The sequence below is a fragment of the Carassius gibelio genome, chromosome B16, assembly GCF_023724105.1.
Source record: "Carassius gibelio isolate Cgi1373 ecotype wild population from Czech Republic chromosome B16, carGib1.2-hapl.c, whole genome shotgun sequence".
NCBI lineage: Eukaryota > Metazoa > Chordata > Actinopteri > Cypriniformes > Cyprinidae > Carassius > Carassius gibelio.
In genome coordinates this window covers 30075605-30092099 of record NC_068411.1, presented here as the reverse complement: position 1 = coordinate 30092099, position 16495 = coordinate 30075605, and the positions used below count along the sequence as shown (strand labels likewise).

Genomic DNA, 16495 nt, shown 5'->3' with positions numbered 1-16495 from the left:
GCTTATTTCCAGCACAGGATGTTTAATTCAGATGAATAACAGATTCAGAGAACAGACAGTGTGGAATCGACCTGCTTTGTGCATGTGATATTTTGGGGACAGTAGTTCTTCACTTTCTAAACATTTTTCATATGCACGAGTCATATGAGTGTTTGGTGGCAATGCTCCTTGTTTATCATGAAAACATTTCAGTAAATAACAAAAATGGTGGGCCATTCAAGATGAGTTTGTTTCTTCATCAGATTTGGAGAATTGTAGCATTGCAGTGAATGGGTGCCGTCAGAATGAGAGCTGATAAAAACATCACAATAATCCACAGCACTCCAGTACATCAAGACAAAAGCTGAAACAAATCCATAATTTTTTAATTTCAAACCATTGCTTTCAGCAAAAATATGATTACATAATCCATTATAACGCTTCCTCCAGTGAAAAAGTAATCTGGTCTGAATCAGGAGAGAAATATGCACAGGAAAAATATAAGGCCAAAACAGCTCTAGACAAATAAGTGTCTGGATTTTGATGTGAGACACAACAGGAGATTGACTTTTTCACTGGAGGAAGAGTTATTATGGACTTATATTTTGTCTAGAAGCAATGGTTTGAACGTATTAATGATGGCTTTGTTTCAGCTTTTGTCTTCTCCAGATGTTAACTGTTGGACTGGAGTGCCGTGGATTATTGTGATGTTTTTATCAGCTCTCATTCTGACGGCACCCATTCACTGCCATGCTACATATCTGCAAATGTGATGAAGAAACAGGGTGAGGACATTTTCATTTTTAGGTGAACTATTCCTATAAAACACTGAATTAAGGATGTCTGCTGGAAAGGTTTCCCCCTGGACATGAACTGGAAATGTTTCCCAAAAGCTCAGTATGAAGCAGAAAATACTCTCTGTATGCAGACTTTCATTTTAGTAACGCTCTGATTCATCGTCTGAATATCTCAGTAATGGGATCTAAATATCATGGAGAGACACTTATCTCGGGGCAAATAGGAATATCCTGATGTAAACAGGTCACATTAATCTCAGGAGCCACATCAAGTTTTGTTTCTGTCCAGATGATAAGCCGCTGTGTCACAGCAATTTAACAGCATCCAAACAAGAAGAAATCATCAGCCAGCGCTGCTGTGTGGTCTAGAGCAGTTTCACTGCGCAGGAGAGTCTGGCATTACTCAGAAACACATCAGGATCATGAATGTTAAAGAGACGCAGAGTCTGGCTGATTTACTTTAGTGCTCACGGTCCTTAATCGAAAGCATATGAATTGATAAAACACAGAGCGATTTCTCAACTTTCCATTAATAGTTGCAATGTGTTTAGTAGGATTAAATGCACAATCCAGTGCTTCTTTGAAATGATGATCCTAAAACCATTAGGTTTAGCTTTTTATGTATTATTGTAAAGCATTAAATTATTCTAACATGAGTTGTAGGTAGTTTTAAACCTTTTTAAAATTTTAGATTTGACCCACCTCACAAGTCTTGACTTTCTTGACAAAAATTATGAAATTATGATATTAGTATACTTTAGTGTTGTTTTAGTAGGCTATAATTAATATACTGTACTAGTATAGTAGAGTAGAGTTTGAATTAGATTTATTTTGATATTTTTTAATAATTTAAATTGTAGTTAAAGCTTTAGTAATTGTATAAAAATTAGAAATGCAGCATTGGCTACTACCTGTGATAAAATCTTTTTTTTTCTTAATGTAATAAAAATGTATATTTTTATGTTTTAATGAATGGTAAAAACTATATATATATATATATATATATATATATAATATATATATATAGTGTTTTTTTTTTGCATGAAAATTGTTTTGTTGACCGCTTTTTATCAAACTCAAACATTTATAATATATATATATATATATATATATATATATATATATATATATATAAATCACAAATTTATCAATAACTGACAATCAACATTCAGTCTAATTTAGACCAACCATGTTACACAAACTAGCTCATTTTTAATGAATTTAATTTAAATTTGATGTTTATCTGTTACTTATTGCTAGAAAATATCAGTGTATAAACGTGTATTCGGACAAAAATGTCACACCTCATATAAAATTAAGAAAACAAAGTTCATGAAATAATGAGTTTGAGACGGATGATTTTCCCAAAAGTTAAACTTTCTTCACTGAACCTTTATTGAAGAATTCCAGGTCTGTTTTTGACTCCAGCAGCAGATTCCCACTCACTTCCATGAATGAAGAGCAGCGCCCTCTGCTGCTCGAGCCGTGCACTCACATCTCAATACATCAAACCAACCGCGCATTCACATCAAAGAGAAAGCAGGTGCTTTTGGCAAACGAAAACATCGTTCATGTATCTTTGATGATACACAAATGTTAGTTCCCAGAATGCAAGAGCGAATGCTGAAGTGACTCAACAAATACAGTGGATCCTTGTAGTGCTACACTCAGATTTTTACATTTATGTACAGTAGTATATATCTCAAATCTTATATTTAGATATATATATATATTGTGTGTGTATGTGTAAAATAAACATTTTATTGCAATTTCAAATTACAATGAATTAGTCCAATCAGAACAGGAGAGAAAAAGACATGAATAGATTACATAACAGTATATTAATAACATTTAGATGAAGCTCTCATGATATTTGGACCCACAACAAATAATCGTTCCTATATACAAGTTAAAAATCCACACCTTAGCCCATATAAAATCAACTTACCCTTCTCAAACCTGCCTATGACATTACATGACTTTACATTCCACAGAGAGGTAAAATCTGTGCGTTTACTGTAGTAAATGTTCACTGAATGATGGCTTATTATTGCTGTATTTTAAAAAATGTTTGTTTTAAAGGTGGTTCATGATAAAGTGCTTCAAACGGCCTCTTAAATCTGCGTTTAGAAACAAAAGCTCACAATTATGAAACGAGATGTTTAAGCACAAATTAACCGATTGTTCCACACTTGTCTGAAATAAATAAGAGCACATAAATAACTCATGCATTTTCCGTATATAGCTTTATAAGGAGTTAAAGCATGTTTGAGAGCGGTTACAGTTCTTCAGGATAATCTAAAATCTTTCAGAAAACACAAACAGCATGATGCATCTGAATCTGATCTGCAAGATGACAGATGAACAGCAGTTTACAGTTACAGCATGCACAAATACAAACCAAAATAATGTAAATGCACAGAATTGTCCATGTGCTTCATGATAAAACTCTGAAAACAAGGCAAAATTATGCAAAGCAAAAAAAGTAAACAGTCGTAAAGCAGACATCAATACATCATACATGATGTCTTTATAAAGAGGCTTTATGGTGAATATGATTTAAAAAATACACAAGTGTTACTCAATCAAAAGAATCAGTGGCAAGCAATAAAAAACACTAAGAAAAATAACACAAGGACAAACAAAAAGCATGCATACTTGTTAAATATAAAGAATTGCATAAAAAAGGGCAGATCGTTGGCATTCAGCTTCATGTCAAAGGCAAATAAACGTTTTAAAGAATATTTCATTTAAAAATGTAAATTCTGTAATTATTTAATCAACCTTGTGTTGTTACAAGCCGGTTAACTCAAAATTAAATAAGAAAATGTAAATATAAAAACTGTATGAAATAACGGAAATAAAATAAAGTAGAAATAAATAAAAACATAAAAATATTACATAATATAAAAACTTGTTTATTTTAGATTCTTGCCAAGGCAACATTTATAATAATAATTTATATTAAGCTTAATTTGATGTACTAAAACTAAAATAAAAATGAATAAAAACTAAAATAATAACTTAAGCAATAAATAATCATTTTAATTGACTTTAACCTGATGTCCTAAACTAACTAAAACTAAACTATAATAATAAATTTAAAACTAAAATATAATTCAATTAAACCTATATATATTTAAAAACAACAACAAAGTAACAAAAAGAACTTGATGTAATAAAATAACTCAATTAATAATAAAAATGATATGGTTATATATAAAAAAAAACTCCTATAAATGACACAAACACAGCAAGATTACTAGAGAAAATTATTTAAATTAAATCAGAAAAATAAAAATTAAAAAAACTAACTCACAATATTAGTAGAAACTAGGTTATACAACAAAAAAACTCTACTGACTAATAACAGCATACAGGTTTATAACAAAATAAGGTTGAGTTAATAATGACAGAATTTTTTAAATGTTCCCCCGTGTTGATGTGAATACTGCAGTCAATGTATAATGCATCAAAACCTATTACTGCTGTGAGCATTCATTCAGAGACCAAAACCAGCTGAAAGCAGCTAAACTCCCAAAACCAGCCGAAAGCGAAGGCCGTGACGAATCTGATGGGGAAGGCAGAAGACGAGGCCTCCTCTCTTCTCAAAGGCAAAAGTCAAAAAGTTAAATAACTGGTCAGTTAGCACTGTAATACTTCAAAGCGGAATATAGACATCTCCGGACGCTTTAGAGGTCACATCTGTAAAATATATAGATACGATTTTACCACATCTCACATTAAAATAAGACTAATCTACTCTCTGTGCATGCAAAAGACTTTCTGATTTTGATATATTATTGATTCTTTCTAAAATATGCAATGCACCTCTCGGTTGCGGGAGAATCAAAGGCCTGTGTTTTGATACTCGCGGTGCAAAGGCTTTAAAGGGAATAATTCATATAATTCATACTTCAGACTCTGCATAGCTCTTTCGGGATACAATCACACTGTTTGGGGGTCATGCAACACAAATCAACATTTCCGAACCTGCGTTTCTATCACATGTGTGTGTGTGTGTGTGTGAGTGTGTGAGAATGCAGAGCTACATGGCAAAGGGTTTCGGGAAAGTGTTCGTCTGCAGGTATTAAAGGAATAATTCACCCAAAAATAAAACATCTGTTTTCATTTACTCCGCTTCAGGTCTTTACTATGGAACGAGAAACGGGGGGGGGGGGGGGAGCATGCTTTTGTAAATCATAATTATGACCGAAGTCATAATTGATTCGATGTTTGCATGAAGTCACTTAATATCTCACAATTATTACTTTCATGTCATAATTTCATCTCACATTGTTTTTGACCTTTTGTCCTAATTTACACTTTATCTCATAATTAGGATTTATTGCATGCCATAATTTATCCTTTTTATTTAATAATTTTGACTTGGTAGGTTACGTTTTTTTTTTTTTTTTTAAACGTTTTATCTCATAATTTCAACTTGGACAATTTTGACTTTCTGATAATTTTGACTTTGTAATAGCTTTTATCATATAAATAAATGTCCACTTTATCTCATAATTATGACTTGCATGACAATTTATTATTTTTATTTAATAATTTTGACTTTCTAGTTAAAGTTTGACTGTCGATTTCAAGTTTTTATCTCATAATTTCAACTCGGACAATTTCGACTTTCTATCTGATAATTTTGACTTTTTAATAGCTTTTATCATAAATTAGTATGTCAAAATTCAGACTTAGTATCTCATATTTTGATGTCAATTGTGGCTTATCTCATAATTATGATTCAGCATCTCAAATGTCTACTTTTTATCTCATAGTTTACTGTCATAATTTCGGCTTTTAATGCATCACTTAGCGTGCCATAATTGTAACCTTTTATCTCATAATTATGGCTTACTGTCTCATGTTTATAACTCATTATCTCATATTTTGTACATTTATTACCCTCATAATGTTTATTTTTTATCTCATAGTGTCACTGTCATAAAATCACTTATCTTAGGATTTCCACTTTTTAATCAAACTATTCTTGGTGTTATAATTTAGAATTTTCTCAAAATTATGATGCAAAATATGAGATATCATGTCATAATTATGACTTTGTCTACACAATTATGACATGGTATCTCACATTTTGATGTTTTATGTCATAATTATGATTTACCATGACTTTCTGTAGCAGAAATGGGCTTCTTTAATCATATGAATTGGAATATAATGTAAAGTTTAGATATTCCCATGATGCTTTTTTTGGAGATCCCCAGATTGGGTTACTATAAACGTTTATGGAAAAGAGCTGCGTTAAGATCAACATTTGTCTTTCCAATGAGAAAAAAAAATAACAGCATATGGGTTTGGAATTAAATGAAGGCGAGTAAACAATGACAGAATTGTGTTCTTTCTGCATGAACTATTCCCTTAAATCAAAATTTGCTGATATGACGGTCCAGATGTTTAACAGAGTGGTCATGAGCGGTCACCAAAGCGCTTGAGTGCATTTAAAGGGAATTTAAAGACTATCAGACCAAAGTGTTCTTTGATATAAAGTACAAGCAAAGAAAACAGGAAACACGATCACAATCAAATTTTTGGTGTAAAATAAAATCTTTACATATGTGAATCTCTTGTGCAATCACAAGTTTATAGTTTTTTTTCTCAGGTTTGTTATGTGCGTGATTTGAATGGTCCTCCACTTGTAGGATGAAATAATAAGCCAGTGTAAATACGCACCATCTGTATGATAAATATAAGAAAGGCCGTAATGCAACCGGTTTCATATTTCTCCTGATAAACCAATCAAATTCCCCTAGAGGTAAAATACAACTAGTGATACTCACGTCACGAAAACAAAGGCAATTCACGTGAATGAACACAAGAGCATCGTGAACTAGAAAATGCATCAATGCTTTGAAAACAACAACAGAAGCGCTTCACCTGAATAGACTGAACAGTGCGAGCGTTTGGTTATGCATAGATCTGTTCCCCTCGTGTGGAATATTATTATTCCATAGCCAATGCAAGACGGGAACATTGACTTCCCAACCGGACACGATGTGACCAGAAATAATAAACCTGATGTTTAATAACAGGAGCTCAATGACAATCACTCATCGCTTAGGATTTGAGTCACATCATGCCTGGCACGGACAGTGTTATGCCCCATTTACACCAAGAACGATAATTATAATGATATTAGCGTCCACATCAGCAGAGGAGGATATTGTCTGTTTATTTTTAAATGAATTAATTAAAAGTCAAAATATGAGATACATCATTATTATGGCTTCTTGTTTCATAATTATTATGACTTAACGTCTCATATTTTGACTGTCAATTATTGCTTACGGTCTCATATTTATACCTCATTATCTCATATGTTGTACATTTATTACTCTCATAATGTTTACTTCTTATCTAATAGTTGACTGTCATAATTTCGGCTTTTAACTCACACTTATAACTTAACATGCCATAATTTTAACCTTTTATCTCATAATTATGACGTACTATCTCATATTTTGACTGTCAATTATTGCTTACGGTCTCATATTTATACCTCATTATGAGAGTAATAAATGTACAACATATGAGATAATGAGGTATAAATATGAGACCGTAAGCAATAATTGACAGTCAAAATATGAGATCGTACGTCATAATTATGAGATAAAAGGTTAAAATTATGGCATGTTAAGTTATAAGTGTGAGTTAAAAGCCGAAATTATGACAGTCAACTATTAGATAAGAAGTAAACATTATGAGAGTAATAAATATACAACATATGAGATAATGTTTACTTCTTATCTAATAGTTGACTGTCATAATTTCGGCTTTTAACTCACACTTATAACTTAACATGCCATAATTTTAACCTTTTATCTCATAATTATGACGTACTATCTCATATTTTGACTGTCAATTATTGCTTACTGTCATATTTATAACTCATTATCTCATATTTTGTACATTTATTACTCTCATAATGTTTACTTTTTATCTCATAGTTGACTTTCATAATTTCGGCTTTTAACTCATACTTATCACTTAGTGTGCCATAATTGCAACCTTTTATCTCATAATTATGATGTAGTATCTCATATTTTGACGGTTAATTATGGCTTACTGTCTCATATTTATAACTCATTATTTCATATTTTGTACATTTATTACTCTCATACTGTTTACTTTTTATCTCATATTTGACTGTCATAATCTCATACTTATCACTTAGCGTGCCATAATTGCAACCTTTTATCTCATAATTATGACGTAGTATCTCATATTTAGATTTTCTCATGATTATGGCTAGTCGTAGAAGTTCCACTTTTTATCATACTACATTTGCGCATGCTTAAATTCTCCAGGTCGCTATAGCAGGATGGATTCTGATTGGGTGTCGATGTTTGTATCGAGTCTCTGTGCTTATATCGTTAAAGCTGTGGTGTGGAATCTGCTATTCTTTAATATTAAGAATGATTTTTACAACTATTATCGTCATCGTTATCTTTATAATTATCGTCCTTGGTGTGAACGGGCTTCAACTGAAAAGAGCAATGATAAATAAAATGATAATCATAATAATGGCTTATATTGATCGCTCCCTTTCATTTACTTTATTTTGGTTCATTTTCCTTCCGTTTTGGCTTGCTACAGATTACACATCTGTCCTCTGTTTTACAGCAGTTAGTGATCCTCCACAAGGACCGTAGATTCAAGACATCCATTCTCATTCATCTCTCAGTGGAGGAAGGGCTCGTCCTCTTCGTCCTCTTCGCCGGCGGGGCCCGGGTCGCTCAGACAGCGCATTAACCGTTGCTGCGGCTCCTTGTCGTCGTCCTCGTTGGCAGTTTTGTCTTTTCTCGGCTTTGTCGTAGAGGGAACTTTCATGGTGAGGCCATCCTTCTCCTCGCTCGCCTTCGGCTGGCTTCCCTTCTTGCCGATCTCGTCCACCATGTTAAAGGACTCTGGGCTTTGCGGTGAGGCGAGGTCCACTTTAATGGTAGGGATGCTTTCTGTGAGGGACTTGAGGCCCCATGCTTGAGGGTCTGTGGGAGAGGAAGCAATCAGGGGCTGAAGAGATACTACACAGACAATCTATACTTTATATCAGTGTTCTTACTGTTAACTTAAACTAAAGCTACTGAAATAGTTTTTGTTGATTGAAATAAAGCGGATATAAAATAAACGATAAATATTATACGAAAAACTGGAATGAAAATGAGAAAGTTGCATTGGTTGAAGCAATAAAATGAATGAAATAATTTTTTTTAAAGCTAAATAGAAAAAAAAATAAAAAAATAACAAAAACACAACAACATTATTAAAACTAAAAATATTAAATTAAAAGCTAATTCAAAAACAACTGTAGTAGTGTATAAATGAAAATAAAATAACACTTTTATTCAAAGATCATTTTAATTAAATTGCATTTCTTTTTAATTTTTTTTAAACAAAATTTAAAGAGGTTTATACAAAAAAAAAAAAAAAAAAAAACGGGAAAAAAAACTCAATATCGGGTTAGGACAAAAAAACAACTTTAAAAATTTTTTTTAACTAAATTTGGCTATATTTAAGTATTTTTAGTGCAGATAATACAAAAATACTGACTTTAAACTAAAATATTTTTTTCTGATAATGATGTTCATGTTGATGTATCAGTCTATCATTAACTTCAAACTTTCTTTTCCAGCTCCATCAATTTTTCTGTTTGATGAAATTAAAATATAGAAGAAAAAGCTAATTTTTCTATAAATATTGTATATAAATGATTCAAAAATATAAATCCTATATACAAAGATGAATTTAATTCGAAAGAACAAATATAATTAAATATATAATATGCATGACACAAAAGATATATAGATTTTTCTTTTTTCTCTTTTTTTTTTCACCACTGGCATTATGTTTTTTGTCTTGCTGGAAGCAAAAATCTAACACAATTTAATGAGGTAAATATATATATATATATATATATATATAAAAAATGTACTGGCTTATTATGCTCTTAAAACATCTTCTAGCCCTTACTAAAATGCACCATGGTAATTATAGCTTATGTCCAAGTACTTCAGTTATTTTCACTACTAAAAACCATAGCAATTTAATACAGGATCGCTTTCAAATGGTGCATGAAGCTTTCATAATCTTTTTGCCATGTTGATTGATTTCTTTAAACAAATGACAATTGTGGTTAATATCCATTTACCACAATTTTATTGCACAAACTACTCTGGTAGATCTTTGTTTGTTAGGAATATGGCTTGATTGTGTTGAACTGAAAGTGTTGATCTCTAGGGGGCACTGCACAACAAACTCTAGTCTGAAAGAGAAAGATTTAATTTTCCTCTGCTCATATATCAGCGGTCCAGCAGAATAAACAGCCGACTCACCTGAAGCCAGCCGAGCTCGAGCGATGGTGGGGGAATCAGGAGCTGGAGCGGGAACAGTGAGGTAATTGTTCATCTGTGATATCTGAAAGCAGAGAGATAAAACCTTTAATGGTGACTTTCTGTTAAGATTAATAAATGATCTGATCTTCAAACCTTCTTTTCCAGCTCCATCATTCTCTTCCGTTTGATGAGGATCTCGTTCCAGCCGTCCTCGTATGGATCAGCAATCAGAGTGTGTCTGTTGTACGAGCGCAGCTGAAAATACACGAGACCGTTTAGTTTGATCCAAATTAATCACACAAATGAAGGAAATACAAGGAGAGCAGTTTGAGAACAGGAAGTGGGGGACGCTCACTCTCTGGCGTGTCTTCTGCAGGTTTGTGCGTAGGATCTTTCTGATCTCATCCTCACGAGCCTTGGAGAGCTGCGGCAGCGCTCGGTCCTGAGGAGACTTCTTGGGCTGGATGTTCCTGGAAAACATTTGAGATTAACATTTTAAAAAATATATATATTCTAGAACAAACAAAAAATTCCACAAAATCTACACACATTCCATGAATTCTAGAAATTCCACACATTTTCCATGCATTATGTAAATTCCTTTCACCTTCCATGCATTTGATATGTTTTATATAAAATGCGAAATCTCCACGCATTCTCTGTGCATTATATGAATTCCTCGCACATTCCACATGCTATTTGCATTTTACAACTTGCATGCATTCCACACATTCTTTAAATTCCCTATGTTTCACATTCTACAAGCATTTCATAAATTGCATACTCGTACATTGTTTTACACATTTCACTATCTATATGCATTCCACACTTTTTATGCATTCCACTCATTCTCTAAAGCTCATACACATTCCTAAAATTCCATGTATGCTAGTCGAATTCCACACAAACTCTAAAATTCCTTACACATCGTATATATGCATTCCATAAATTGCATACTTTACACACATTCTCTGTGCATTTCCTTATATTACACACTCTATATGCATTCCATAAATTGTATACGTCCGTATTAGACAGAATTTTTAATGATGACAATAAACAAGAGGGAGAATGTAAGCTGTAGTTCTCAGCGGCATCAAAATAAAAGTCCCGCCTCGAACGCATCGGCCAAACAGGAAAATGCCAAAAATATCGGCCAAATATCGGCCGATATATCGGTCGACCACTACTCCAAAAAGCGCTATATTCACTCCTTAAATTCAATGCACATTCCATTCACTTTCTACAAGCATTCCACAAATTCCCTATTTTCTATCTGCATTCCATGAATTCTAAAACGGATCCTAATTATGGAGGTTTGAAGCACTCACTGCATGGAGACGGTGGACGGCACGGCCGAGGGCAGCTTGGACCCGCCGCCGCTCTCCACCAGCTCGATGGCCTGCTTCATCTCCATCTTGTGGTAGAAGGCGATCAGCTGTGGTTCTTTGGAGCGCTCGCCTGCGATCAGGCACTTCTTCACGTACTTCTTATTGAACCGGTTCAGCCTGGAAATGAGAAGGAAAAGGTGAAGCTTTCATATAATCGTGGTTTATCCAGATAGCAAACATTGGCATTCAGTGTCATTACGGCAGAGAAACACTGACGCTTTGTCTGGAATCCGTCTCGAACATAAAGCATTGAAATGAACCAAACTACATGTGGTTCTCCATATCTGATCCTTAAATGATTGGATGATGATTTTAAATCATCATCCAAATACCAAGATCAAACGTGTGTGACTTCATACAGACTTCAAATAGTCTCAAAATCGCTCACAGAAAAGCCAAATTTGACTTTTTGTGTTATACGTACTTGTCCTTCCAGTGATGATGTCCGTAATGTCCACAGATGCCCTCGATGCCGGTCAGCAGATGGTCCAAAAACTAAAGACAAGGAAATGACAATAGAAATAGAAAAGCTGTTTAGGAAACATAAACTACAATATCAATCAATAATGCGGAGATTGTCAGTTAAACAGAAGCTGCAGCTGAACATGATGCTGATAACGAGCATTAAATAAGACGGTCACTCATGCTCATAAAAATGGGTGTTTCCATAGCAACAATCAGCTTTATGAGTGGTGAATAAATGCCAATTTGTGGGAAAAATGTTCTGTACTGATTTTTGTGGAGTGGATCCATGCTTACGTCTGGCATACAAACTTTCATCTGCTTTTTCTAAAGAATATTCATATTAAATTCATATATTATAACAAATGTATGTAATATTAAATAATATATTTCTACATTTAAAATTATATAAAAATTAAAAATATATTTATATATTTATTTATATGTATGCACATATTTATATAACATATATCAAATTAATATTTTAAAAAAACTAGATATAAGTAAAATGTATAAGAACATACCTTATACATAAGGGGAATTGATAGATACTCTTATTTTAATGTACTCTGTCACCATTTATCTTCATATTTAACTTTTTACATTAGAATGTATTCACTAGCATATTATTTTTTTACTGTAATATCATTGTTTCGTGAAGAAAGCGTCCACAAAATGAGTTCGCATTCAGAGCCCCGCAGATATGTTCATGTGCATTAGGGCTCTATAAGTCCTAATATTAACGTTATGTTGTATAAATAACGAAGCGTATTCCATATGAAATTATGAGTTGAATCCCATTGATTAAAAACTGATGATGTAGTAGCACTGTAAGATTACATTAGTTTGAATGCATTATTGCGAAAGCGATTGCGTGTGAATGTGTTGTATCTGTTTAAATCATGCTTTAACCTGAAAATATTCAGTAAAAGAAACAGACAAACTCCTTGAAAACTAGCTTGTAACTTTTTGATGCTAGGTGTTAACAGGCCCTCCAGTCTCTGATATAGATACAGTCTGATTTTAAAAGACTGCAATACATTGTTCTGATATTAAGGTGAAGAGTACTTTTACTTGAAGAAAATTACTTCTATTCATAGGAGGATTGTGACATTTTTTCATTGTGACATTTTCATGCAAATTTGTAATCACCAAATTTTTATAGTAATTCTCTTCAGATACTATGTTTTAAACTTTAATTCACTTCAAATTTAAAGTATATTCTAGTAAAGTAAATTCTAACAAACATAAAACAATTTACTATTATGAGATATTTTGCGTTATGATAAAGAGAATGCTTATTTGTCATGAAAATAATATCACAATGCAAAAATGGGGTTAATTTTATACTTTTTCCCCCGGTAATTTATTTGTGCAGTATTACCTGGAAACAGTCTATTTTTAAGATAATTAAGATTTCATGCATCGTGTCATTATTTTCATGACAATTAAGCACATTTTCCTGCCTGACATTCTGACATTCCTAATTCCTGATGGTGATTCTCTTTAGATTTTCCTGAAGGCATTATTATTATTATTTTATTATGGTGCATCGTAGTAGTTTACAAATGGGCTTCAATTTTCTTTATGCAAAGTTTTTTTTTTTTTTTTTTTTAATTTGAGCTGGAAACATTCCAGGCCTTTTGTGTCTAAACAGACACCTGACACCCTTCATTCTAAACACATCAAGCCGTGTTTCTAAATAAAACTGTGACATTACCACTATGTGACCAGCAGGTGGTGCTCAAACACACTCATCTTCAGTTGTACTGGATGTTACACACTATAATTAACTCAACTAACCCAGCCCTGCTTTATTGTGAATAAGACTGTGTAATCAAGTCTATTCGGGACAGGCAAAATGTTGAGAAATCATAAAATATTCCAGAATCACAGATGGGAGAAACTCAGCACCTGTGTGTGAATCTCCTCATTAATAGATCGCTTCGTTTCCTGCTTCTTCTTCACCGCCAGGAGGTCCACCAGAGGACGAATGGTCATGCCCTGCCAAAACAAAGAGAGAAGAGCGGAAATTAATGCTATTTAAATGCAAATGATACAGCTTTAGTCGTTTGGATTCACAATAAAAATGATGGCATAATGCTAAGGAAAATGCAAAAATGCATATTTTTCTCAAATGCATTGGCCTTGGTCCCTGCATTAGAAATAAAATAAAATAGCACTATCCTCATGCAAAACATTTCTTAAGCACTTCCAAAACATCTTTCACTGCGTTTGATATAGTTGCATTGCACTGCATAAATACAATTCAAGTGTGTGTGTGTTTGAGACAAGAATAAGGGAATGTGATGAGAAAATAAAGTTCCGCTAAATAAATAAAATACAAAAACCACCTGACAACTAAAAGAGTTATATGTCATGACTAGAGAGCAATTCGATTTACAAGCAGTGTGCGGCAGCTCCTGTCCTGAGCTGTAATTCATCGTGTGTCCTGGCTTGTGCGTGCATGATTATTCAGATGACAGTGTGCTGAGAAACAGTGAAGGACAGAGAGGTGACTGTGAATGTGACTGCAGCGTTTGCTACACTGGGGATGTTTTTACATGAAGAGGGTTTTCCCTCAAGGTCAGAGATCTAGATACACTGCATGCACATCACATCTGACACCGCAAACTGTTTCCACCTTCCACTTCCTGCGAACAGCACAAACTCTATGCAGCGAGATCACACATCTATTAATAGAAATAAAATCAAATAGATAAATAAATAAAAAATTATATTTTCTCATATGCATTGACCCCAAACATATAAACCTAAAATAGCCACTGCTTTAAATTAATAAATAATTAACATTATAATTAAGTTCAATTAAATATCTAAATATTTATTTCTAAAAATAGTTATATTAAAAAAATATTTCTAAAATAAAATAAAATAAAACAACATTACATTAAATAAAATAAAATATTTTTTTTAGGTAAATGCAAAAAAAAAAAAAAAAAAAAAGTTTAACCGGCTAAAAAACACTGTAAAATGAAACCATAATTGATTTCTTCACAAATTTTAATTATTAAAAGGGTTTTGTCTGGACAATTTTCTTTTAAAACAAGGCCTCAGTTTGATATTAATATTAAATCTAAGAGTTTAAAGTGTAAAAAGTAACGTAAATACTTTGTGGTGTCACTTTATGAGACGTTTTACTCCAGAAAGACCCAACATCCCAACACACACAATCAGAAAACACATCCCAAACACAGAACACGGCTAGGGTAACACAGACCTTGCAATTTGAGACCTTCCCTTCCATCCTTGTTCAAATGTGTGGATAGAGACACACTATTAAACCTGACACCAACCAACAACATCACACAGAGCAGAAGACAAGCAATTCTTCTCCAGAGAGCAGACAAAACCTCCTGAAAACTTCCAGTGTAATCACTTCTCCACAATAAATCACCACTGAGCGCCTGACAGCGTCATCTTGAGTCACAAGAAAACACCTCGGACACATTAAAACATCAGGGGTCACTGTTTCTGCACGTTTAGGAAGGCGAACTGAAGATTAAGTAAAGAAAACGCAAGGATTAAATTAAACTGTGCAAAAAAAACTTTATTGATATGGTCTCGAAGCACAAAATTATCGTATTAGCAACACTTCAGAAACGTCTGTTTATATGTGTGTGTGTGTGTACACATGCATAAACATATATTTTTTTACTTTATCTTAAAACTACAAAGAAAAATTGCATATATATATATATATATTATAACTATAAAAAAAGAGTGTATCAAATATTTTTACTGAATTTTATGATTGTAAGACAAAATCAAGAAGCAAAATAATAAAATAATGATTAAACAAGAGCAAATATCTGTCAATGATCTCAAGTTTTGGTTCCCCATTAACAGATATTTGCTCTTTTTGTAAGCATAAACTTCATTTTGTTCAATTCCTCAAAAAACAGGACTGTATTTGTTCGATCGTGGTTGTGTCTTGATTTAAGGATGTTTAGATGTTTGTACTGGAAAACACAACAAGATACGATTGAAGTAAATTATTTTGTGCAGTGTATGCAACATTTAAGGCTCTCTGCTCTGATTTATAACATTTGTAAGACTCACAGAAAGCTTACAAAACTCATGAGGCTTCTGCAAAGCCGTTTTTATCTTTAACTTGAAGAGAACCTGGATATACTGACCCAAAACAACTCTAAAACATCACGCACCATCAGTAAAACCACGATACAAACATGTGAAGATCTGGATCTCATCACATCTGTGTATTGTACACTGACTCGGTGCAGGTCCTGCTCTTTTGTAGCACTGTTTCCATGAAGCAGAAAGCCTCACGTTACGATATCAATCATTCAAAACATGAAACCAGGAGGGGTACTTTCGCCATTTCCAGCATCTCATGCATATCTCAGAGCCACCGGGGCTCACAAAGAGCCGAGAGAGACCGAGCAAGAAGAAATAATGCCGTAAAAAATGCTCACAGCAAAAACAAACAAACCATACACGAGCATACAGTCAGTAAAACCTGAGG

The 16495-nt window shown here is 33.2% G+C and overlaps 1 protein-coding gene across 4 annotated transcripts in view; it reads right to left on the bottom strand.

Moving 5' to 3' along the window:
• Window positions 1-2132: 2132 nt before the first annotated feature.
• LOC127974998 (sodium/hydrogen exchanger 1) overlaps window positions 2133-16495 on the bottom strand; it is a 41438-nt gene continuing 27075 nt past the window's right edge. The window contains exons 6-14 of one of the 4 annotated variants that reach the window (XM_052578684.1): window positions 13903-13992; window positions 11951-12021; window positions 11467-11643; window positions 10491-10605; window positions 10289-10390; window positions 10136-10217; window positions 7995-8791; window positions 7619-7811; window positions 2133-7228 (exon numbers count right to left, since the gene is read on the bottom strand). In XM_052578684.1, coding sequence (XP_052434644.1) covers window positions 8484-8791; window positions 10136-10217; window positions 10289-10390; window positions 10491-10605; window positions 11467-11643; window positions 11951-12021; window positions 13903-13992 — 945 coding nt within the window. In that variant the 3' untranslated portion in view covers window positions 2133-7228; window positions 7619-7811; window positions 7995-8483. Of the gene's footprint in view, window positions 7229-7618; window positions 8792-10135; window positions 10218-10288; window positions 10391-10490; window positions 10606-11466; window positions 11644-11950; window positions 12022-13902; window positions 13993-16495 lie in introns of all 4 variants that reach the window. The other 3 variants (XM_052578683.1, XM_052578682.1, XM_052578685.1) reach the window with 3 other exon arrangements.